The 26782-nt window shown below is 37.3% G+C and overlaps 1 protein-coding gene across 19 annotated transcripts in view; it reads right to left on the bottom strand.

Moving 5' to 3' along the window:
- Nucleotides 1–2868: 2868 nt before the first annotated feature.
- The window catches only part of CD55 (CD55 molecule (Cromer blood group)), a 39960-nt gene continuing 16046 nt past the window's right edge, over nucleotides 2869–26782 (bottom strand). For 2 of the 19 annotated variants that reach the window (XM_044757901.2, XM_044757902.2), the window contains exons 8-11: nucleotides 26439–26501; nucleotides 23555–23575; nucleotides 17909–17978; nucleotides 13736–14773 (exon numbers count right to left, since the gene is read on the bottom strand). In XM_044757901.2, the coding sequence (XP_044613836.1) occupies nucleotides 14650–14773; nucleotides 17909–17978; nucleotides 23555–23575; nucleotides 26439–26501 (278 nt within the window). In that variant the 3' untranslated portion in view covers nucleotides 13736–14649. Of the gene's footprint in view, nucleotides 3578–9173; nucleotides 11827–13730; nucleotides 14774–15676; nucleotides 15775–17908; nucleotides 17979–20174; nucleotides 20296–22385; nucleotides 23576–26419; nucleotides 26703–26782 lie in introns of those variants that run through there. The other 17 variants (XM_070498129.1, XM_070498131.1, XM_070498119.1 and 14 more) reach the window with 14 other exon arrangements.

Below are 26782 nucleotides of genomic sequence, written 5' to 3'. Positions count from 1 at the left end.
AAGGAAGGAGTGCAAAGGAAGCTGAGGAGTTGAGAGAGTGTAGCAGAGAGGGGAGAGGAAGTTCTCCCAGCAGAGCAGGCACAGGATGGGACAGGATTTGGGGGAATAAGACGGGTGAGACATTTGTTGGTGAGGAGAGGATCGAATCAGGAAAAGCGCCTAGAAGGAATCTGGGAGGATTCTCCTAGAAGGAGAATCAATGACGGGAGTCAGATAGAGTATGTGATCTAGAAGACTAAATGGTAATAGATAAACAAAGACACGTTCAAGAAAAAATTAAACAAACCTTGGTGAGAATGAGGATGTATAGAGGGGAGCCCATCGCAGTGTGGAGCAGGCCCTGTGGGCCAGGAGCCCGCCTGAGTCTGACCTGGACTGGCCTGAGGCTATCTGAAATCTTTGTTAGCCCCCTTTCTGAGAGTATGTGTTCATTTCACAGCAGAAATGTATATGTGTTTGGTTAGGGAGAGCTGCTCAGAGCCCACTGAGGGGTGTGTGATGTAAGGATTATGCATTCTGTTACCTCCTTGAAGAACCACAAAGTCTGATTCTGTAACACTTCTGGCCCCTAGGTTTCCAATAAGGGTCTCAGAGCTCTACTCCATTTCCTGTAGCTGCTGGTACCCTTGTGTGACAATAGAATATATATGTGTGGGTGGATGGAGGGCAGTCAAAAATTACACACAAGGCTGGTCAAAAGGCCACAGAACTTTGCAAAAATTCTCATAACTTGGTCCATGTTCTACAGTTTCTCAACTCCCTTTTCTACTGGAACCTAAAGACTTGAGGCCATACTTCTTTCCCTGTTCTTTTATTCTTCTGGGTACACATCAACAACTCTTTCTCCTCCATGTCCTAAGGCCTCTCTAGAACCTTCTCTCTAGGCTATACGACTAAGTTAATAAAAATAGATTAATAAGTATGACCTCATCTGCCCATCCAAAGCCATGTGGACTCAAGTGAGTGATTTTTCACTTCAGGGACACTGCATCCTGGCACCTGCCATCTCAGCATCCCCAGGCACACACATAAAGGTGACATCTCCCTCATAGACGTGATGTCTGCCTTTGTCGTCTGGGTCTTTGGGTTGTTTCACTGAGAGGCATGGACATCAGAAATGGGTGCTCTGAGAGGGCTTAGTAAAGGAAAACTTGGAGTGGTCCTACTGAGCTCTCTTCTCCTTTCAGCTCCCAGCCAGGAGGCCTTTGAGTTTCCAAATGTCAGAGGTGCAAGCTTCACAAGCACAGCTGCGGCCAAGCACCTGGGTTACCAATGATCTGCCACTTCAGCTGGACCAGTTGGATTGTGGTGACAGCTAAGCCAGGCTCGGCCTTTCCTCCACCATCTGGAGCATTGCAGCCAACAACGATTCTGGAAACCAGTGGCTGCTCTTCCAAGGTGAGAGAGAAAAGGGGAATACGAAGCTCTGGTCCATTGTTAGTCGTCAGAGGGTGACAGCGGGGAGGCGATGGGCCTCTCCCACACCTCCTGGCAATCGTATCATTACTGGGTAGTGTGAGAAAGATCAACAAAAAAGAAACTATCAAAGTGACTCCGTTGGCTTCACCTCACCCATGGACTTTCAGGACCTTTCTTGTTCTGGTCACTTTGCTTATTCGATGTCTCCCATGGGTAGAGGAGTAAGTCACAGGAAGATCATGAATGACAATGGGTCCTGTTGGCTGTGGTTTTATTTTCAGAGTTTGGGTTTGGATGTTTCTCTCAGAATGAAGAACCCTGCCAAGCTGGAGGGTGATGCTCTTGATGGCTTGGCTGCCAGCAAGCATGGGTATCAAGTCATTGGCCACATTAATGCCTTAAGTGCCCTGAAACAGAAGATTGTCAAAGGAAAGCTGCTATTCAGCAAGTGGAGACTAACATGCAATTTCCCCGGCCTTCAGCTTAGGGTGCTGAGGTAATCACATTGATGCTCTTAGATGCACTTATTCCTTATTGCTCTCTAGCTAAGATTCTAGCTCAGTTTCACACTAATTTTTCTCTTCCTCATTTGTTCACTTCAACAGCTGATGTGACCTCTGTCTGGCCTTTCTGTTTTCCATGGGTGCTGCCACCCTGCCGGGCCCTTCCGTCTCCATCTCCTGTTCTCTCTCTGAGCTCTGCTGTATTCCCACTGCTCCTGTCCTGATATTCCCTTTCACCTTTCCTCTTAGCCATGGGGAAGCCTGGCCCCAAGTTCTTCCTCAACACAAAAGCATCATGTAAGCCACTGAATACACAGCACTTTGCCTGAAATCGCACACTTTCTGGATTTCTTTGCCTTCCCCTCCCAGCTTCCCCAACTCCACTGCCTCTTTCTTCTGGGAGCGTTGTCTTAATGAATCTTCATGGGTCTTCCTCCTGGGTGTTCTAGGGAACCCAACCTGGGACATCCCTTAACCCTGGGCTTCTCCAAGTGAGCAGGAATTGTTAAAACTGAGGAGAAAGAGCCCAGATGACAGAAACTAAATGACAACCAGGGTCACAGGTGGGAGAGCTGGACTGGCCTGGAGTCATGTGTCTCCTCAGCCCCAGATAAGCAGGCCTGTGCTAATCTGGATGCAGCTTCCAGGGACTCAGTGTCCCCACCTCAGGGCCTCATTGGAGCTGGCATTACGTGGAGGACAGTGGATGGTACCCTAAAGGGACATTGTCTAAAAGTAGACGCAGAGGCCAGGTTTCTAAAATGCATAGAGCATGAGACACTTAGGCATTCAGATCTCTCTTTGTCACTCCCATTACCAGTTCTAGATATTCAGTGAAGAATCTAGAACAATGAACTGAGCTGTATCTGAGACCAGGAAATATAGGAGAGCATTGTAGTGAAATAACTTTGGGCCAGCTTTTTTTTTTTTTTTTAATTAATTTTTTGTGGAAGAGTAGCCCTGAGCTAACATCTACCACCAAGTCTCCTCTTTTTGCTCAGGAAGACTGGCCCTGAGCTGACATCCATGCCCATCTTCCTCTATTTTATATGTGGGATGCCTACCACAGCATGGCTTGACAAGCAGTGTGTAGGTCTGCACCTGGGATCTGAACTGGTGAGCCCTGGGCCACTGAAGCAGAAAGTGGGAACTTAGTGCCTGTGCCACTGGGCCGTGGGCCAGCTTTAAGAAGACCCAGGGAGATACACAAGAATACAAATCCAGTTGAGAAGGAAAGTGATTTATCTGAGTTTGTCAGATGGAAGACCGAAATCTTTAGGAACAGTAGAAAGAAACTCATAGTGGAAAAGATGAGAAGAAAAAGGAATGGTGTGAAATAGGGGAGGTTTAGTGAGTAATTTTAAAGGATGTAAATCATGCTATCATAAAATAAACACTGAGAGAGCTATGAACTGACATGAATGCCTTGACCCACTACCTTGAGATTCTGATTTAATTGTTCTGGGGTGGGATTTGGGTATCAGTATCTTAAAAAGCTCCACTAAGATGCATGTAGGAATTAGAAAGACTATGGATCTGGTAGGATCTCAGTCATCAGTACTCAAGTTTCCTATGTGTGTGGCTACTTCACAGAAAAGCTGAATATCAGCCAGGGATGGAAGCAGCGTTCCTCTCTCCACAGAACTCTGTACAGCCTGGAGAAAACAGAAGAGGAAAAAGATAGATGGATGGGTTAGACACATGCTCTCTCCATTCAGATCAAAGTTTCTCGCAATTTTTATAGTACAAGATACAGTAAGAAATAATATTACATAGAAACCCAGTGTATAAAAACTAATACCTCTCCTATTACAAGTAATGGAATTGAATTCTTTCTTTTCTACTTTGAAAATGAAACCTGCAGTCCGCTATTCGCTGAATTGATTTCACAGCCCACTAATAGGTTCAGACTGCGGATCGGAAAAAATTATTTTTTATCAAATTTTCTCCTTATGCAAAATCCAAATAAAGACTCTTGGGTCTTGTTCTCCTTTGTTTATTCCTTTTCATGGCTTTCTTTACCCTGGCACACAATATGAAAAGAGATTTTTTTTAGGGGAAGTTTGGAAAGAATTGATGAAAATCTAGGATAACTAAAACTAATGCTTTTCATTTCCGTTTCAGAGTTTTGTGGGTCTACCTATTGAGAATATTCCTACAAATGCTGTAAGACGTATCCTGGAGTGAATTTACCTTCAGAGAATGTTGGTGCCCATGGGATGAAAATGAGTGGGGCCCTAGTTACACTCCTTGCTCTCTTTTTGCTAATTCCATTTTGAGTTTCTCCTTTCGGAGGGTCTTTCCCCAGTCTCATGGGAGAGGAATTTCTCTGTAAAACCTTATTCCTTTCCACCTAAGATGACCTAACAGCCTCTGTGCCTGAACACCTCCAGATTGAAGCCTTTCCTCTCACCTTTCCCCAAATGTACAGAAAGGGCCTGAGGCCTGGCTTTCAGTTCAGGGTCGTCAATAAAAGGGCATTTGGCTTTAGTTAGTCCTTAGCCCTTTGGCACCACACCTCCTCATCTGTAAAACGTGGAACTGGATTCGGATATATTCTGAGGTCCCTGTTGTTCTCACATTCTAGGGCTCTCCCATAACCTGCCACTCCTCCTCAGAGAACAGCGACATAGAGTTAAAGAGCGTATGTTTCTCTGCCAAGGGTCCTCTACTTCTGACAGCAGTCTGTTTCCAAATGTGCACGATGGATGCTAAGCACATCTCTCCCTGGGAGGTGTGGGAAAGCCATCACTTTGCTCCAGACTGAGGGGCTTCAGGTGTGAAGTGGCTGCTGAGGAAAGGCTGGTAGGGCTCTGGCTAAGGCTCTGCAGCCGCTCTGAGCTGGGATGTCACCAGGCTCCTGGTGGGGTGAGGACAGGGTGTCCCTCGATGCTGCACCACAGCCTGGATGGAAGTGCAGGGAGGTGTTTCTTCTACCTTGTGGCTCTCACTTTCCCCTTCAGCAGCCTGTGCTCCTCCTTCAGCTCCTCCCCTCAACAGGAGCTCAGCATCCTGCTGGCCTCTGTCACCACATAGCCATCCCTCCAGGCTCAGCTATCAATGGGACCTGACAAAGACTCACACTGGATTTTCTTCTCTCTCAGATACCAAGAACTCTGAAACTAAGAGACGATATTGCTGATTTGAAAGAAACTGCATCATTGATGTGGTTTCATCATTGATGGGAAAAGTCTCAACCAGCTTTAAAGCCCAAACAGAACACTGAAGGGATCCTTTGCTGAGAATCAACATAACAACCACAAAGCACTCTCCACAATTTTTACTCCAAAGCCTGGTTTGAGGGGAGAAATCCCAGTCCTTCAGCCTCCAATTGTGATAAATCACTAAGGAGACCACTGCCTAGATTGGCACACGGTTATGAGAGACCTTAACCCTTGCTGCTCTCAGTTCCCATCTTGTACAGCACCGCAATCAGGAGCAACTGGCAGCAGACAACATGACAAACTGGGCATTCTTTGCCACCAGATGGGCTGTAGTATGAAGACACAGTTAACTATGCAGTGTTCTCGCTGAAAACGTTTAGCCTAAATTAAATCATGAGGTAGTTATGAGATGAGTGCAGAATTTAAACCATTGAACAAGACAACTTGCCTGTCTTTCTTCAAACAGTTAATGTCACCACAAATAAGATGACAAAAAGGAGAAGAGATATTTGGAGTTTCAAAGGACTGAAAAGGTTGTGTTACTAAATTTCTTTAGTGCTTTTGATCCAAAAACATCTCCTCGCCTTTCGTGATTGTTTTTGGTAGTGTGACATTGACATGTTTGTAGAGGTAGGGACAGTTGTCTGGCTCAATGGTCTGCATTATGTAGTTGTCTGACCATTTGCTCATGATTAAATTCAGGCTGACCCCCTTGTCAAGAACAGTACAGAGATTAATGCTGCGTGCTTCCCGAGGTGGTAGAAATACTATTCGAACATAATGACTACAGTTCTAGAAAGTGCTCAGATGAAATAGCCAATCTCAAAGAGTTACATACTGTATGACTCCATCATATAACATTCTTGAAATGACAAACTTATAGAATGAAAAAGATTAGGGGGCCTGCCTGGTGGCATAGCAGTTAAATTCGTGCGTTCTGCTTTGGTGGCCCAGGGTTCGCTAGTTTGGATCCCGGGAGCCAACATATGCACTGCTTATCAAGCCATGCTCTGGTGGGTGTCCCACATATAAAATAGAGGAAGCTGGGCACAGCTGGTAGCTCAGGGCCACTCTTCCTCAGCAAGAAGAGGAGGATTGGCGGCAGATGTTAGCTCAGGGTTAATCTTCCTCAAAAAAATAAAAACAAAAATAAGAAAAGAAAGATAGATTAGTGGTTGCCAGGGATCAGGGATGAGGAGCCAGAAACGGGTAGCAGGAGGGAGGTGGGTATGATTACAAAAGGGCAACAGGAGAGATCATTGTGGTGGTGAAACTCTGCTCTATCTTGACTATGATGTTGGAGATATGAACCTGCATGTAACAAAGTTGCACAGAACTAAATAAATATACATGCAAATGAGTACAAGTAAAACTGAGGAATCTAGATAAGATGTGTGGATTGTATGTCAATATCCTGGTTGTGATATTGTACAATAGTAACGCAAGATATGACCATTGGAGGAAAATGAGTAAAGGGAACATAAGACCTCTCTGGGTTATTGCTTAGAATAACTTGTAAATCTACAATTATCTCAAAATAAAACTTTAACTTTAAAAGTACAGTATTTATAAAATATGTGCTTGGTAAAACCTATCAAATTTAGTATTTATCTAAAAACACATTGGATATGCTGTGATATGCAGAATTTGTTGTTGTTTCAACTTATCCAGCAACCTTTATAAATTGTATTTTAAGGTTTAATACATTCTGTGAACTTCAACTAAAAAGGAAAAAAATAATAAATGTATTTTAGCCTTGAAAAAACAGTGCTCAGAAATTTAGAGGGAGAATTCCCTTCTTTCTGGTAGATTGACAGATGATTTAAAAAAATTGCAAATCACAAGTGTAAAACGTGTGAAAAAATGTAATGTCAAAAGAGATGGCCAATAAAAATCAACATTTAGACAGGAATTCACCATGGATGAAATTCGTTTTAATAGAAAACTATAATAAGGGCATCAAATAAGTATGTTTGTGAAATTAATGTAGGATAAACATTCACTAAGAACTAAACAAAAACAGGCGGATATGAAGCAAAAACTGTCAGATAAAAAACAACTAGAAATCTTGGAAATGAACAATGTAATCATTTCAAATTGCAATCTCAAGTAATAATATCACCTCTATGGGGACACAGTTTAAGAGAGACTTAGTGAATCAGAAGGCAATACTTCATGGCAAAGGGAAAGAAACAGATTAAAATAAAACCTTAAGACTTGTGGAGCATTGAATTAGCCACATTTCAGTGCAGAAAACAGAAATCCCTCCAAATTTCTTTAAAAGAAAGAGCTGAGAAGGCTAGAAGTCACTTTTGGACTATTGATTTCAAGGCCGCATCACTGAAATCATGATCTGGAGGTCAGGAAGCTGCTGCTGTCACCACTACTTCTGCAACGCATTTTTAATCTCATGATGTTGATAACTAGATAAAGGAAAGTGGAAAACGGCCACAAACATTTACCTACATCTGATCTTAGCTTTTTAGAAGGAGAAGCAGCAGGAAGAAATTGGCCTATGCCTTAATTCTGATCTCTGAATATTATATGACTGCTTTTACATGGTAGACACAATTTCCCTCCAGTCTCCTAGTTTCAAGAGAGTCTGAGAGATGTAGCCTTTAATTTTCTGATCTCTTTTAAAAAATAACAACTGGGAAAAAAGGATTAAAAGGGGAAATTTACATTTCTGCAGAAATTTTAGGATCAGTTTCTTAAAATCCCTCCTGGGATTATAGATTGATGTGTGGAGAATTTATAACTTAACAACACTAAGTCTTCCAATTCATGAAAATGATATATCATTTATTTAAGTCTATATTTCTGTCAGCAAAATTTTGTAGTTTTCTTTGTAGAGTTCTTCCATGTTTTATAAAATGTATCTCTAAATATTTCCTGATTTTGTATGCTATTGAAAATGTTCTTAAAATTTCATTTTCTAACTGTTCATTGCTGGCATATAAAATGACAATTGTTGTTTGCATATTAACATTGTATCCTGTGACCTTACTAAATTCACGTTAGTTCTAGTAGATTCTTTTCTATACACATGATCATATCATTTGCCAATAAAGATAACTTTATTTCTACCTTTCCAATTCATTGACTTTTTTCTTTTTTTGCCTTATTGCATTGGCTGAAACCTCCAGCGAAATGTTGAATAGAAGTAGACAGAGTAAAAAAAAAAAAAAAAAAAAAGGAAGGAGTAGTACAGTAGATATCCATGCCTTTTCCTTTTCTTAGGCAGAAAGCATTAAGCCTTTTACTATTGAGTACAACGAAAGTTGTAGATTTGCTGAAGATGCCCTTAATTAGATTTAAAAATTTCCCTTCTATTGCTGAAAGATTTTATCAGGACTTAGTGTTGAACTTTATCAAACACCTCTTCTGCATCTATTGAAATGATCATATGGTTTTCTTCTTCATTCTATTAATATGGCAATTACATTGATTGACTTTTGGATATGTTAAAACAATCTTTTACTCATGGAATAAAACTCATTTGATCATGATGTACCATATTCTTTTATACATCTTTGGGTTTGTTTTGCTAAAATTTTGTTAAGGATATTTGTGTTTATGTTCATGAAAGATATTGGTTTGTAGTTCTGTTTTCTTGTGATGTCTTTGTCCTCATAAAACGGGTTTGGACATGTTCTCTATTTTCTGAAAGAGTTTGTGTAGATTGGTATTATTTCTTCAGTAAATGTTGGACTTTACTGTGAAGCCATCTGGACGTGAAGTTTTCTTTTTGGAAAGATTAATTAAAAATAGCTTCTTGAATTAATATAAGGCTATTCAAGTTTTGTATTCTTATTGAATCAGTCTTTGTAATTTGTCTCATTCAATTAATTTGTTCATTTCATCCAATTTGTTGAATTTATTGGTAGAAAGTTGAATTTATTGGTATAAAATTAGTATTCTCTTATTTTTTTCTTTTAATGACCTGGCTCTGTGGTGAGTGATGTGTTCTACTGCATTACTGATAATTGTGATTTTTGTCTTCTCTCTGTTCTTTATCAGTCTAAATAGAAGTTTTTAAAGATCTGAGTTTTGGTTTCATTGGTTTTCTCTATTATTTTTCTGTTTTCTGTGTCAATGAGTTTTGTGCTCATCTTTATTATTTCCATTCTTCTACTTGATTTTCATGACCTTATCACTTTGCAGGAGTACAGACTGGCTATTTTGTAGAATGTCCCTCAAATTGGCTTTTTTTTCTGATGCTTCCTCATAATTTGATTGAGATTATGCATTTTTCACAGGAATACCACAGAAATGATGCTGAGTTTTTCTATCCTATCAGGAGGAACTTCATGTGTTTGTCCTGTTATTGATGATGCTAATTTTGATCAGTTGGTTAAAGTAGTTTGCCAGGTTTCTATACTATAAAGTTACAATTTGTAATTAATAAGTATCTTGTGGGGAAAAAACTGGAGAATATACAATTATCCCCTTTCTCATCAAACTTTGACTCACTATTTCAGATTCCATTGGTGATTCTTGCATAAAATAATTACTGATGGTTGCCAAATGCTGATTTTCAAATCGTATCATTCTTTCTACAGTATTAGCTGGAATTCTGCTATAAGGAAGGAACTTTCCTTTTCCTTATTTACTCATTTATATCAGGATGGGCTAGAATTCTTATTTTTTTAATGTTATAATCCATTGCCATTATTATTTTTTTCTCTAATTGTTCCAGGTTTGGTCAGTGGGAGCGTATTCACGCTGGCTTCTGAGTCCTTTTGACATGTCACCATCAATTGTTGAGTACTTACTTATTTTCTGGAACCCTTAAATTCCGATATCATAAGGTGTTCCAGGCTTACCTTATACTTTCCCTGCCCCAGGACTGGAATCAGCCATTTTCTCCAAGGAACTCTGATTTCTTTTATCAGAAAAAGGTATTTAGAAATCTGGATCTGGAGTCTCATCATTTCTAGGCTTTCTGAGCAGACAGATCTAATATATACATATAAATCATATCTATATCATATGTAAGTCCCTCAATAAGCATGAATGAGTGAACAGAAAGTAGGCAGATTGCAATAACACATGGAAGAGGAATGTACAGTGGGCTTGAATTTGTAGACAAATCTCTGGTAAGGCAAAACCATCTCTCATTGATCTACTTCACTCCACATATTACCTGGCCTGGGTGTGAAGTTGGTGTCCTACTTTTTTCATCATTGCTATTTGCAGACCAATCTCTTTCCTTCCTCATCACAAAACCCTTTCCTCTGGATCTCATGCCATCAGAATACATCATCCACTATCTCATTTTTTTGGAGTCATGTTTAGATGTCCAGGACACTTCAAGCTTAATGGTTGCAATCTATATTCATGAGCATTTACATCAGCTGGGCCCTTAGCATTACTCACTAATTTTACCAAATTTCTCTAGTTCTTTCTTCTCTTCCTCTCTTCAAACATATAACATCGCATTCTCATGATGACCTTGCTTTGTATATCACTGAGGAAACAGAAGAAATTTGAAGCAAGTTTCCAAAAGCCATCACCATGACATCCCCCGTGACCTGCAACTGTGTCCTTACACGCTACCTTCCTACCTATCTGCTTTTATCTAAGGCCAATATCTCCAGCTGTGCACTAAAAAGAGCTAAAACTTACTGAGCACTTCCTAAGTAGCTTGCACTATCCTAAGCACTTTATGTATATTGATTTATTTAATTCTTACAATAATCCTATGTGTCCCCACTTTACAGATGGAAAATCACTTGATAGATAGATAACTAAGGTACATGGACAAGGAACTTTCCTAGAGTCAAACAGCTGTTAAATGACGGGACTCCAATCTGAGCCGAGTCTGTGTACGGAATGCATGCTCTTAATCACCAGCTACACTGCTTCTCAGGATGAAATCAATTACCGCTCACTTCCTCAGGGACTTTAGAAATTCTTCCCCCTCTCTCCTGTGTCATATCCATCAGCATGCAACATGATATAATTTTCCCCATGTCTTAAAATAAAACCTCTCTTGATCCTACATTGATGTCCAGCAAACATCCTATTTCTCTGCACCAACTTTTCGGCAAAACTTCTCAAAAAAGTTGCCTATAAATGTCTGTATTGGCTATCTCCAATTTCTCTCCCCACATTCTCTGTTTTAGCCTCTCAGTCTAGCTTTTACCCACAACCACCCTACTGAAAGCTTTTGTCAAGGCCACCAATGACCTCTATAGATCAATCTTAGCCCTCATATGGCTTTCTTCACTTTGGTTCCTTGATACATGTACTCCTATTGACTTCCATATGTATATATCTCAAGCCTAGAAACCCCTGAGCTCCAGATTTGTATTTTTGACTACTTATACAATATCTCTACTTTGATGTCTAAAAGGCATCTCAAACTTAACATGTCTGAAAACAAATTCCTAATCTTTCTGTTACAAAAGTCTTCCTCAACTCATTAAGTGGCAACATCTCCCTTTCTGTAGCTCAGACTGAAAATCTTGGTGTCATCCTTAAGTCCTTTCTTTTTAACTGCACACCTAATCCTTTAACAAGTTGCTAGCCCCAACTTCAAAATATAAAACTACACTTCACATAATTCATCTCTGAGTCCTTACCTCCCCACCCTAAAAACTGTCAAGATGCCTGGCTTGGAGACTTTGAGATTGTTAGCAATATCTGTCTTTTTTGTTGTTCACAGGAATCTTCTCTCTTCCTGGTTCTGCTTCTACTTCAGTCCCCACAGCTTGGTCCATGATGAGAGCATAGGACTTCAGAAAAGAAAAGCAAGAACAAGAGTTATCTCTAAGCAACTCTGCTTCCATTCTGTCATGATGTTCCCCTGCGGCAAGGAAGACCAAAATTTGGCTACCTGCTTGGAATTCAGAGAGGGAAAATACAGGGAAAAAATTTTAACATTTTAGTAACTTACCCTACAAGAGTGAAAGAAGAGTTACTCTTTTTAAAGAGTGTGTGAGAGACTTGAGATGGAAGTAGTGGCAATGGGAAGGAAGGAAAACACCACAACCTCTCAATATTGAGGCATACTAAGTATGATAACAAACCAGCCACCACTGGAGCAGGTTGCAAAGGAAGTATTAATGTTAGGGAAGAGGCTGTTTTTAATTTTGGCAGGGGGGTGAAGGGAACACTCAAGGTTGGTGGTTGGAAAATGAGGTATTTCCACTTTGGGCATTAACCAAAAAAACAGGGCTAGGGTGTGATAAGACAACAACTATTAATGCTCAAGTGTCCCAAGAAATTTGATAGTGATAGTGGGTTAAATATTATAAAATGCAAATTTCTGCAGTAAGCAAGTATAATTTCTTACAACAAATAAGCATTGGTCTCAAGAGTAAAGGCAATACAATCTTTGCAATCAAAGTATACTCTCACAGGAGAGCTTACCTGCAGAAAAAATAAAACTATTCAACTTTACGACAACAGGATACAAAGTAATTATAAATCCCATTACCCCCCACATACCTGTTTGTTATTTTCTTCAAGGTTACTGATTGTTAAATACTTTTCCAGCTTTTACCCTTATCTAAATAATAAGCTATAAAGGCTAACTCAATGTATTGTATTGTCAAAGTTTAATATTTGCCAATATCTACATTTCTTGCTATTATAAACCTGTCTATTGATTCCAACTTCTAATTTAATCAAAGTGGAGTTAACAGTTTTGAATTTATAATTTGCTTTTACACTAAACCAATGATATACTGTAGTCCTCGCTTCAAGCCTTTCCTACTTTGAGCATGCTGCCGTACTTGCAGTCCCCAGTCCTGCCATGTGGATCTCATCTATTTGTCCTTTCTCATCCTGTCTTGAATGCCTCCCTGCCCGCCACTCACCCACTTAGCAAAGACAGGTTATGCACCCCCTGTATTCTGTACAGGTGATTACTATAACACTTAAAAGTCTGCATTCTTTCTCTCAAGAAGTGTATAGTTTTAGTGTTCCTGTGGTAGACTATAAGCAACTTGAGGGTAGACTCTGTGTTGTAGTCATCTTGGTAATCTCAGCATCCAGCACCTGGTAATCTGCACATAGCAGGCTCTCACATATTTTTCTGAATAACTGAATCAGTGCCATCCTTGCTACTACCCCAAGAGGCACTAGATTGTGCAAGTAGACAGAGCAGGCCCTCCTATTTAACAAATGAATGAATTAGTAGGCAGATATGTGCTATTCACAGAACTTTTAGGAGAGCTAACATCATTTCCTAATATTAGAAACTATTAGGAAATTATTATTAATCTTGTTAGTTGTGATGATTATGGTTAGGTTGAAAAAACGTCTTTATTGTTAGAAATGCATATTGAAGTATTTACCGTGAAATGTCATGATGCCTGTGGAATTTACTTTAAAATACTTCAACAACAAAATAGATGAAGGGATATGATAAAATAATTATTGTTAAATTTAGTTATGCTTATATTCCAGTCTGTTCCAAAACCTAAAATGTAACTGGCAAGTTGAAAAGACTATATTAAGAATTTAAAAATTAATGTGATTGCCTTTAGGGAAATCAATAACAAGCAATACACTAAAAGTAACTGGAAATGTTCCAGACTGTGATAACCAAAGGACAGCATTCTAAACTACTTATGGGAGGCAGCAAGGGAATCCCTTATTGACATTTAAGAAAATAAATTTCAAGTACTACTTGAGACAAAAATATGTGATCAATTATTTATTTCTATTTAGGGAAAATAAAGTTTTCTTTACATATTTTCTTGAACTTTTTTGTTATACATGTAAAACCAATGTGTTCATTGACAAATAAATATAAAATAAATTAATCAATATTACAAAAGAATAAGATTTACAATAATTTGGCTATGAACATCTCACCTCAGAAATATAGAATTTTTTTATGTTAACATTGTAATATCTCTGGATACTTTTAAAGACATTAAGTCAATGAAGACACCTTTCACCCTTTCATAGGATTCTTTTCCAAAAAAAAAAAAAACAATAAAAGATTGTCCTAAGAACAAAATTGTAGTGACAAAGGAGGAATTACTCCTTCATTCTATACTCCTCCTTTGCCACCAACTAAACCAAGAAACTCAACACTTTTGTGTCCTTAGCAACATTTCCTTTAAAATATTTTGCCAACCCATTCAGACTCATTTCAATGGAATAAGGATAGAGGAAAATGCCTTACAGGCAAGAAAGATTATTTTATAATGGGGTTCATCTCTCTTTGGCAATTTTGCTCAAACGAGTCTGATTTTAGTGTTTGTTTTCAATATCCAATTAAGGTTTTTAATTTTTTTATTTCCTCTGTAAGTAAAAATAACATTACATATCTAGTGAGAAAAAAAATCACATTTCCTTTTCTTCACACTCACATTCTAAGCATGAACAAACCTCTATACTTTCCTACACTTTTAGGAAAGTAATCCCTCTCAATCTTGTGAATTATTCTATTTTCAGGAGGCTTAGGAGTGTTGAGAATGTGATTCCAGGACAAATTCCTTTTTCTCCTTGCTTCGTTGACATTCCTACGCGCTTAAAGACAATGAGAACATGCAGAACGAAGAGCACTACTGCATTTATTGCGTCCACTCCTCCAGAAAGTTCTAAGAAACTAGAAATGTTCTGTATACTTGTATGCACTTTCTTCTTAACTCTTCTTTGGCTAAGTCAGCTAGCCAATAGTTACTAGCATCATAAGCCAAACTGTCAATGTTATACATGTGCATCCTGAAAGTTAAAAAAAAAAGTTCAAATCAAAATAATTTTATTTACTGGTGATAAATATTGACTTTTTAGTTACTATGTGATAAACCATGGAAAAGAGCTGTTGAGTTAATTTGGGGTGCAAAACAAATGCAAAATTAGTGGTTAGAAAGAATGGACAAGCTCAGCAAGTGTAGAGTTTAGAGTTCAGTAGCTACCGCAACAACAACTAAAATATGACACTTGAGATTTTGTTTCTTGAGATTAAGTGGTCAAATGAGAATCAACTAAGATACTTTCAAATTAAAAGTCAGTGAAAACCCTCTGACTACTACATGTAGAATGGAAGAAAGTTTTGTCAAAAAGCAAGACACCCAGAAAGTTTCACAGATACACTTATGTTACTTTTGTGTAATAATTTTGTATAACAACATGAAAGAGATATCTCACCAGATCTATAAACGTGACTTACAAAAGGTGCCTTAAAACAAATTTTAATATTTACTAAACAGTGGAAACTCTAAAAGCCATCAAGCAAAAAGGAGAAAGAAATATAATATAGGCCAATCATCTCAAGATACAAACAGTCATAGTGAAGGCATTCCTATTTGTAAGCCTTAATGTATCAATCTTTTGTTTTTCCCCCAAGTATTTGTGGCACTGTTAGCATCCAATCATGAAAATAAACTGAGTGCAAAACACAGAGTGAGATGATGAGCATGTTGCTGAAGAGTCGAGAACTGATGACACATGATACTAATGAGAGATTCAATATGTTAGTCATCCATTCAACAAAGAAGAACAATTCTGACAATAATAGAGGTTTAAGTCTCTATTATTGTTTAACAGTCACAGACAAATCCCAAGCCAACCGTACTGATGAACATTTTGCAAGATACAGAAGTGTGATTTCATAAAACCATATACCTTTCATAGTTTACCAGAAGGTCTTACTTCTGAGGCATCACAGCATAGCTAATTAGATACAACAGTGAGCACTTTGCTGTTCTCGTGTGTAATAAGAGCTGAACAGTAGAGAAGGAAAACACTAATTGAATTACATAATTTTAATTTCAATCAAAAAGGAATATTGGCATTTGCTTATAATCACATCCCTTTTATACACTAAAATTTATCGTCTATACCCAACACTTCTCAAAGAAGTAAATAAATCCTTTGAGGGACAAGGGATCGCCAGGTGAAGATACATTATCACCTTCACACCAATTAAGTCCTTCCCTGTCCACATTAAGATCAAATTTTTAATTGTCATGAAATCAGGAGAATAACTTGGAAAGGATAAAGTTAGCCCTTATTCTCAACAGCTTATACTTCCAAAATAAGGCAAATGGAGTGTTTTTTAAGTGCAGATGAAAAAGGCAAATTCTTTCTTAGGGGTTTGCCAATAATTTTACCAAAGTATGCAAAGAAACGGATGACAGCCAAGAGAGAGCACCCAGGAAACTCATCACCTTCCACGCTGCCCTCACCTACCAAGCCCCAAAGCACTGGCTTTCGAAGGGGAATTGCTAATGCTCTACTACAAAAGGAGAGCTGGAACAAATGCGAGGAAGCACATAAGACTGGCAGTTTACTTTTTTTTCCAGAGTAGTTTTGCTGAGGCATCTGTACCAACTTAATTCACTTTATATGACTTAGAACTTTGTTGTTTTTCCTGTGCTCTAAACCACATTCTTAAAAAGTTTCTGAAAAATCTGAAGAGAAAGTTATATTTTACTACACGTGCTATTATAGCATCCAGAATACTTTATTGGCAGTGAGCAAACATCTGTAAAAACTATTTCAAAAAAAGAGACCTAATGGCCAAATATTTTTATCAAAAGACTGAACCATTTAGTGATTTAAAGAAGATTTACATGCTTAAGCTTGCAACAGGCTTAAATAATATTGTCAATTGAAGGCGAAAGGAAAGAGTTATAGAGGGTAAAAAGTAGCTTACATCACTCAAAGAATTTAGTAACAGCATTAAAGGCAATTTAGTAACAGCATTAAAATATAGTTGTTCTTAATTCATTAATGAAAAAGTAGACAGGCATTGGGGCAGTTTAGAAATAATTCAAGTTTATATGAACTCCACAATTCATTTTCTGAACAGTGAAATCTACAAAACAGAAGAAGGTCAATTTAAATAATCCTCTGTTTGTCTACAAGATGTGTCAGGGCCAAGCATGACATTATACTTATACATATTTAATACAGGTCAGATGCTTCAAATAATACTGATTACTTTTTTCTGTGTGCTGCTGTTTTACCTCCTGAGGCTTACTATGTGCCAAGCAACATTGCAACCTCCTTACAGGTGGCAGGCAACTCATTTGAATCCTTACTACAATCCTATGAGGTAGGTACTATATTTTACGAATAAGAAAACTGAGGCATAGAGAGGTTAAGTTGCTCACAGTTACACAGCTTAAACAGCAGACTCAGGATTCAAAGCAAGCAGTCAGGTTCCAAGTCCACCCTCCTAACCACTGGGCTGTCTGTGGCTAGACTGGCACAACTGGCACAACAAATAAACGCAACTCAAAAAATTGCCTAATCACAGGGAACCAAACAATATGTTAGGGGCCGGCCCAGTGGCGTAGTGGTTAAGTTCACCTGCTCTGCTTCAGTGGCCCCGGGGTTCATGGGTTTGGATCCTGGGCATGGACCTACACACTGCTCATCAAGCCATGCTGTGGTGGCATCCCACACACACAAATAGAGGAAGATTGGCACAGGTGTTAGCTCAGGGCCAATCTTCCTCACCAAAAGGCAAAACAAAACAAAACAAAACCCCACAATATGTTAGAGGTTGGTTTTTCCTAGATTTCTTTGCTTCTGTACAACACACAGATATGATCATAAATTGCACTTAGTAGAGAAAAGGGTGAGTTGATTAATAGATTTCAAAGGGAAACTTTGGCTTTCAAATCACTTTCCCTTGAAATGTTGTTAGTGCTCTTAAATATATTGAGAAGTTAAAAAAAAAAGACACAAAGTCTGTTCATCCAGGATAGTTATTACAGACAAAAGGAATGAAGAGACAGCATGTCAAAAAACACAATTAAGCTGAGAGTATTATCTACTGATATAGTATCAAGTTTTACCAAAAAAGTTAAGAATAAATTTTTTAAAATCATCAGAATTTCTGCTCACCCTGATTTTCCACGGTCCAAGAAAATTTTGACTAGAACTAGGGTAACAATTACTGTACCAGCAACAATTCCTTGAGGAGGGAAAAAATTTGGTAAGACAGTTAATAGAAACATGAACAATCATACATATGGCAGTTTCACAATGACAAGCATACTGGCTACAAGACAAGTTAAAATAGGAGACATGAATTATATTTTGTATATGGCTTCTTTTTTTAATTCTTTTTATTTTTTTATTTTTTTGAGGAAGATTAGCTCTGAGCTAACTGCTGCCAATCCTCCTCTTTTTGCTGAGTAAGACAGGCGCTGAGCTAACATCCATGCCCATCTTCCTCTATTTTATATGTGGGACGCCTACCACAGCATGGCTTGCCAAGCAGTGCCATGTCCACACCCGGGATCCGAACTGGTGAACCCCGGGCCGCTGAAGCAGAACGTGTGCACTTAACCACTGCGCCACCAGGCCAGCCCCTGGATATGGCTACTTTATGTCACAAGTTTGACAATAAGCATTGCATGCTATTTGTCTTGTTTTCTTTCAAAGAAAAATGAAAGAAAATAATTAAAGTATCACAATGCTCAAATAAAATGACAGGTTTGAGAGGATTCTAAATTGTTTCAACCCCATCATGTTCAATTTTAAATGTTTTGATCATTGATCATGCAAATATGACGACTGAATTATGTAATTTTAGCACTAGAAGATCCTGGCATTCACTGTCGTTTATAGATGAGTAAATTGAGTCTGAGAAGGGTGAAGGTTACCTATGTGGTTAACGGAAAGGTCATTTACTTAGTTCATAGTAAAGATAATAGAGATGTAGGCATTTCTCCATCATAGGAAAGGTATCGTCATCTGAGCACAGAGGGTAAAATATATTCAGTTTGCCTACAGAATATGTTTTTCAGCGTTCAGCCTATTGCAGATAAAATTTCATTTAGGAAAGCTAATATTTACTTTTAAAATTAAATGCACTATTTTGACTTGAACGACAGCAAACAATTGTTCAAATAAGTTGGTCAACAGCAAATAATTTTTATAGCTTGCTTCTTACACACAATCTGTTTTCTTAAAATCACCCATTTGCCCTTTCCACCCACCACCCTGGGCCTCCCTTTTCCTCCCCACTCCACCCTCCAATGCCCTTGAACTCTACTCTTTTGATCTGTACTACAAAAGAAATTAGACGTAACACTAGAAAAGCAACTGAAGGTAATGTGACTAATAAGTATATCTGGTTCCAAATCAGCAAAATATAGATGTCATGCAATTGCACTACCAAATGGATATACGACGTAGAAAGCAGCTATTTCCACCATGGGTAAGTTTTCACAGTATTTTACCCAATTTCTTTAACTGATTTCCTCCTACTGTATCATTAGTTTGGAAAGACTGTATTCATAAAATAAATCATGGCTTCTCAAAAATTTGGGGTTTCTTTTCCCTTCACCATTCCCTCTAATCCCATTTTCAAATGTTGCAAAAACATCCCATTTTCAATCTGAATGATAAATGAAGAGAGAAATTTAAAAATGATCCAAAATATCTGGATGTCAGAAGTAAGAGCTTATTCCTAGAATACTGATCAGAACATATATATAATTTTAGAAGAAAGTGTGTGGAGGTTGACTGTTTGACAGAAAACCAAATCAAGATACAGAAATATGAGAAACATAATTCTAGATAAATGATTCCTTATAAATTAACGAGAGTATTATCTCCCAAATTAGAAACATAGAAAACTTTAAGGTACAAAGGCAATTGTTTTTGATCTCAAAATTAATTTGGTGTCTACAGAAAACCATCCCAAAGGTGAAACAGTGTCGATTTAATATTTATGCACTTTGGGATAAATAAAACTATGAAATTATGAATAAAATTATGATTATGCTTCCAATGTTCCGTATCATTAATTGAAGAGCTCTTAGGCAGGAAAATTACATAATTTTAGAAAATGGTTTTCTCCAAGTAAAAGGAGTATTTTAGTAACATTCCTCATTATGTGGAACTATATTTACATAGTGTTTAAAACCTTGTAAAGCAGTTTGACACCTATTGTCTCATTTGATCACCTCCAATAACTAGCACAGTGCTTATAAAATAGTAAAAAGTACTTAGTAAATATTTATTAAATTGCATCAAATGATATTCTTTTTGCAGATGAGAAAACTGAGACCATTAATGTACAGAGGATCATCTCTATTTCCAAAGAACCCAAGTCAGAATTCTACTATAAGATCTGGTGTTAAATGATGCTTCTGAAGAAATGTGGGTGCACCCAGCCACTTCAAAAGGCCTCACTTGTATACCTAATAAAGTAGAAATGCAGCCCAGATGCCACGAAAAACTGAGAAAGTTGTGGATAGGTTTTGTTCTTCCTTATAATCCTGTAAGAAAATAAAGGTATTGAGGTCTGGGGACAAGTGAAGTCACACTAGAAAAAGACTTTTGTAGAAGGAAAGAGAATGTGCTTGAGTAAACCTTAAATTTTCAGATTTATAAATCAGGATTCACCACGCTTCCTCAGCAACATCCACAGGACCCTCTAAGTGCCTTGCTAGTATCATTGGACTTTCTGTGTCTCTGTATTTCTTCAAAGTTTTTAAATAAAGAAGAGAATCACACTTTCCTTTCCAGATTAAGCAGATCACTGAAAAATTACATGATTATATTATCTGACTTACCTGTAGATAATTGAAGTCACTTTATAATGGGATACAAGTTTGCCATGAATAGGGCCAGTTAATAAGATACAGTAAAGACCTTTACATCAGCATCTTATGCATTTCAAATAGCCACCAATGAGTCAAGGCTCTTAAAAGCACACTTCAATTTGGGCTAGTCTATAATATATGCCATTTTCAGGTATAGACATAAAACAAATAGATAAGCACATGATATTTAAAGGATGCAAAAGAAGTATTTTAGATATTTCACTGAGTATTCTTTGATTTTTTTCCTTAATAATCCCTTCAATTGATCCCATATGGGATTATTATTAATCCCCATAAGCAATTTATGAATGTCCCAATATAGGATTTCACCAATGGAGAGAAAAAAAGCAATTGTAAAGAATCAGGACTATCTTAATTGTCAAATGGGTTCCACAGTTTCCTGTCCTGATACTAGGACAAGAATCTTTCTATCCTTTCAAGTTCCTCGTGCTGGAGAAACTAGTCATCTGCCTTTATTTAAGTGCCTAATAGCTATGTGACCTTGCACAAATTACGAATCTTGCACAACCACAGTTTTCTCAGCTAAAAAATGAGACACAGCTACCTTATAGGATTGTTGTGAGGAGTAAATGAAATAATATATATAAAAATCTCAGTACAGTACTTGCCACTCAGCAAAAGCACAAATATGACCTCAACAAAGGACTACCCTTATTCTTTGGGGTGGCCAGAGGGAATGACAAATTGTCCGAAATCCATCTTAGAAAAATAATTGTGACTGCATTCTATGACTTCTTTAAGCTAATATTTATTCAATTTCTAGCACTGTGCTGGGAGTTTTCATATCTATTATCTCATTAAGCTTCAAAGACTTTAAATAGGAATCACAATCTTCATCTCATAAATGAGAAAATTGGAACTCAGATTAAGTTAATCACTTGGGTTGAAATAATTACTAAATGAAAAAAACAAAACAAAACCAGGATTCAATCAAGGTCTGGCTGACTCCAAAGCACAAGCCTTTCTGCTATACAATATTGTCATAAAAAGCAAGAACAAAAACACAACTATATAGAGCATGTTCTTCAATGTGGATAGTACCAAAAGGGTAAAAAAACACTTCCCTTTTTATGTAGAAAGTATGGACATACACACAGCACATAAATAGATTTACAATATATCTGTGATATTAAAATTTCATGGGAGATGATTAGGAAAAGGATGTCTAACAAGCTCCTTGAGGGGCCAGGCTGGTGGTGTAGTGGTTAATCTCATGGTGGCCTTTGGTGGCCTGGGATTCACGGGTTCAGATCCCAGGTGCAGACCTACATACCATTCATCAAGCCATGCTGTGGCAGCATCCCACATATAAAATAGAGGGAGATGGGCACAGACGTTTGCTCAGGGACAGTCTTTCTCAAGCAAAAATGAGGAAGATTGGCAACAGAAGTTAGCTCCGGGCCAATCTTCCTCACCAAAAAAAAAAAAAAAAAAAGAGGGCAATAACAACAAAAAAATTGCAGCAAATAAGGAAGTTTTGAGATTAGTCAGACTCTCTTTCTTAGCAGAATTACATAGGAAAAAATTCAAATACTTCCGAAGTTCTAATATCATCTGTATCATTCTCTTACACTGCAGCACAATCAATAAAAGCAATTTCCTTGCAGGTAGAGTTTGGTATCTTTAAAATGAAAAAAGTGACCTGATTCACAGACTAAATGTAAGAAATAAAGATAATTTTCAGAATTATATTTTACAAGTATAGGATCCCAAAGAAAATTATTGCCATATGTCTGATTTAAGAGCGAAAGAGCTCCTCTTTATTTCTGAGCACAAGTTGCAATTAGAACTACCTCTAAGAAAAGGTTTCTGAGAGATCACATAGGACAGACTTCAAGAATTTCAGAGAAAATCATATGCACTTCAAACCTTCATTGACGCCACTGAGCCAGTGAGAAAAACTCATCACTGTTGTCCACATTAAATCACTGAATCATGAGATTTTCATTTAGAATACATTTATTTCTATTTAAAATATAGAATGAACAAAGTGAATTCCAACTCTTGGAATCTTTAAAGATAAATCTTCTTGCTTAGGAGAGGTTCATTCACAATATAAAAGAACTACAATAAATAATGATAATAATAAAAATACCTGCTTTCTGCGTTATAGTCCCTTGGCTAATTTATGCATACATAAAATAGGAGACTTCAGCTTATAAAGATATAATTTTAACATATGCACTCTTATAATGAGTGTATTTTCTATTGGACATTACTTATCAAATGCCAATTTAGTTGTATTGCTTCTTAGCAAACATTTCTCTCACCATCTTTAGTTTATTAATCTTCTTGCTAATGCATAACATCAAATAACATATTTATGGACAAAAAAAGGACCAGACCAAACGCTAGAAGAAATTTCAACACAGATATATGTTTTTGGCCTCATATTTATAGCAACAGAATACTTTCTGAAGATAACTTTGCTTTAAATCACTGAATGAGAAGGGAGAAGGAAGAGGATTTAATCAAAAGTAGCACTCTTCATTTGGGATAGGACAAATCTAGAAACAGCCAAGGAGAAGTTTATGATTAATCACAAAATACTTGAGGATAGAAACTGTATTGATAACTGCCTCTGTGTGGTTCTTCAGCTCCTAGAAAGATGCATTGAGACAATAGGCACTCAATAATACTTGATTGATTGGCCTAATGATTCGAAGTTGTCCTGAAACTACCTTGGAACAAGAACATGGTTGAGAATACTTAGGAACATACCGGGTACCCAGCGGTGTCCACAAAACATGCCGATAAAATGCATTTACCTGTTTTCTTTTGGGCACCCGTAAACAACGCATTTTAATAGTATTTCTAAGACAGTTAAACGACAATATTCTCTTCCATGAATCTGGATTGTACATCCCACAGGGATGACAATTTCTTTTAACTGCTGGAGAGCCAAACTTACCAGATGCAATGATGACAGCACCTAAAGAAGAAAAAGAAAGAATTACAAAAATAAGAATTTTAAAAAGTCATTGATTTGCTAGCAATTTTATATATGTATCGATAAACTGTACTTGAAAGGTCAAAAATAACTCATATTTCCATAACTGAAAGAAATAATTATGAATAAATTTATGAAAATAATTATACATTAACTTAATCAAGTAACACACCTCAGTGCCTAGAAATATCCAACAGAGTTAACACTATAGACATAAACCATGAAGAAAGTTATCGAACACTGAAACAAACACCGCCTAAATCTGGTATAGACTTGATGGGAAGAAACAAGTTTGAAAGCTTAAACAGTAAATAACTGCCGATCCCATCCTATCATCAAGAAACAATCAGAAGCTAAAGTCTCTTTCAGCAGGCTCTGTCAAAATCTAAATGACCATATTGCATTATTATTTATACCTTTCAGTGACTAGGAATGAGGCATTGAAAAAATTCCTTTCACATAAGTATATTTATAATAATAAATATGCTGCTCTCTTAAGTAGTGAGTAAATTTACTCAAAGTACCATTGAGAACAGACGATATTGCACAGAAGAAAAAGCACAGGATTTGGACCCAGAACATATGTTTAAACCTCACTTTTCTCCTCATTAACTATGCACTGTGTATGTATCCTATAAATTAACCTCTAAGCGTCGAATTCATCACCTACAAGATGAAGCTAAAAAATACTTATTTTGCAAGGTTGTTGTAAGGACTAGTGTTGACAAATGAAAGTTGCATGGCATATGTCACCATAATACATACTCAGTAAGTGGTAGCTACTTTTTTTTTTCCAGGAAGAGCAAATATGGTATGTGATATTTAAAAATAAATTAATCATACATTAGAGAGAAATTTGATCTCCTATATTGACTGTATCTTTACCATAATAACTGATTCAGGTTTAGTTTAAATTTGTTAAATTATCTTGCATTTTTTGCAGAAAGAGATATTTCAACAAAGTTAGTTCTATAACTAATTTATATAAAGTGAAACATTTCTCTTTTCCTTGCCCTGTTAAACATTGGGTATACGCAATCTAAAAATTTTAGGCCCAGGGATGTCATAAAAATTTAAGAAGGCAGTAACCGCAACAAGTGTTAAAATTAATAAACTAAATCTAAATGTATTAAAACAAACCACAGACCAATGTTGAGTGCAAGAAGTCAAGTTAGATAATGAAATATATGACACACTGTTTATGTAAACTATAAAAACCATACAAAACAATATTATGTACCACTAATGTATACATACAAGTAGCATAACAATAAAAAAAATTAGGAAGATTGGGCACCAACCTCAGGGCAGACATTGCCTTAGAGCAAGAGAAAGAGGAGTGTGGAAAGGTACAAGTGAACCCTAACAATAATATCTGTAATGTTTAAATTCATAAAATATCCGCGTAATGGCAGAATAGGCTTCAAGATAACAATTTTGAAATATATGAAACCATTTTGAAAATATAGTCCAGTTGTGTAAAACTATTTTTAAAAAACATTTATTTGATGCCACTGAAGAGTGACCAAAAGCAGGCAGGAAATGAAGTTCTGCTTTTTAAGAGGGGAAGTAAATTGGGTGAGATTTTATGTATTTATGTATATTTGGCTTTTTACTTGAGGAAATAAAGAAATATGCAAAGGAAATTTCAACAATAATATCTGTAATGTTTTAAGTTCTTTAAAATTATCTGGGTTATGGCAAAATAGACTTTAACATAGGAATTATGAAATCTGGACAAAATATTGAAAAACAACAGTAACAATGATTTGAAGGCACTAGAGAGCAAACCAAGACAGGCAGAAACTGATGAAAACCAAGACAGAGAACTGCATGGAACGAGATTTACATACATGCAGCTGAGGGGAATGGCTAGGCCATGTAGGGTAGGGAGCAGAAAGCCACAGTCTTACTGTCTTGAGAAGTCAGAGGATGGAGTTCAAGATCAAGAGAGCACCTGAAAAGCGAGGAGGCAAATTTGAGAGGCTGCTAATGTTCTGTTTCTTGACATTTGTGGTGGTTACATAAATATTTGCTTTAGAAAAGTTATTGAGCGGTGCAGGTATGTTTTATGTGGTTTTCTGTATATGTGTTGACCTCAATGAAAAAGTGAAAAATTAAAAAAAAAATCTTTTCTCAGTCCTATTGAGATTTCTCCATGGAACGTAAAAAAAAATAGACCTCTCTATTAGAGAACAAGACTGTCTATAAAATGACTATGCATTAGGCAAGCTGTGAGGCAAGAAGACAACTTGGTGGCCTGAAGTAGCATTAATTACCAGGAGGAGTTTCATTCATTCCCTCAACAGGTATTTTTCTAAAGCCTGTGGCATATATTACTCCACCTTCATAAAAACCATCATTTAAAAAGCCTTGTATTAACATGAACTATTTCAAAGAACTCTGTTTTCAATTACTTAGAAGACTGCTGAGATGCTTTACCACATTAGCAACTCTAGCACACCTGGAGAGATCCTTTAGCATGCTGGAGGAATGGGTGTCTGTCAATAACCCAGACCCAGAAATCAACCTTATGGATGGTACATATTAGTGCCTCCCTAAAGCTAACACAGAAAACAGAATTTCTTCACCAATCTTAATTTAGCATTGTTCTTACGGAGCCACAACCTTTTTCTATATTATTGCAAAATATAGATTTGCCCTGAAAAGATTTGCCCTAGCATAATCCCAACCTGCCTCTGAAGAAAGTCAAGAACATTAGTATGAAAAAAACTCTGGCTCTAATAAATCATAGGTTATTTAATTTTGCAAATCCAGTCAAGTTGAAATTTCCACCACTGCACATTAGATCCACACTTAGGAAACCTGAACGGTATTTACTGACCTTTTGACGTGCTTGTTGTATGAAAACGCGTGGTTGGCCTGGGAACAGCTAGATTCTGTGTCGCTGTAATATGAGCAGCAGAGGTCAATCTTTGTTTTGTATGGACATGCTTAGTCACTGGGGCATGTACAGCAGTGGACTTTCGTGTTCCTGGAAGACTCTGTGTGAAAGAAGCTTTTGCTGTGTTGAGTCTTTGGGTTACTGGGGTGAACTGTGTAGCAGAAGCATTTGCCACGATGGGATTCTGGGCTGCTGGTGGGGTCTCTGCAGATAGAGAGTTTGATATTGGCGATTTTTCAGCTGTTGTGGCTGAAACATTTGCTGCAGTGGGTTTCTGAGGAGTT

This window comes from Equus asinus, chromosome 25, assembly GCF_041296235.1.
Source record: "Equus asinus isolate D_3611 breed Donkey chromosome 25, EquAss-T2T_v2, whole genome shotgun sequence".
Taxonomy (NCBI): domain Eukaryota; kingdom Metazoa; phylum Chordata; class Mammalia; order Perissodactyla; family Equidae; genus Equus; species Equus asinus.
This window is presented reverse-complemented; position numbering and strand designations above follow the sequence as displayed.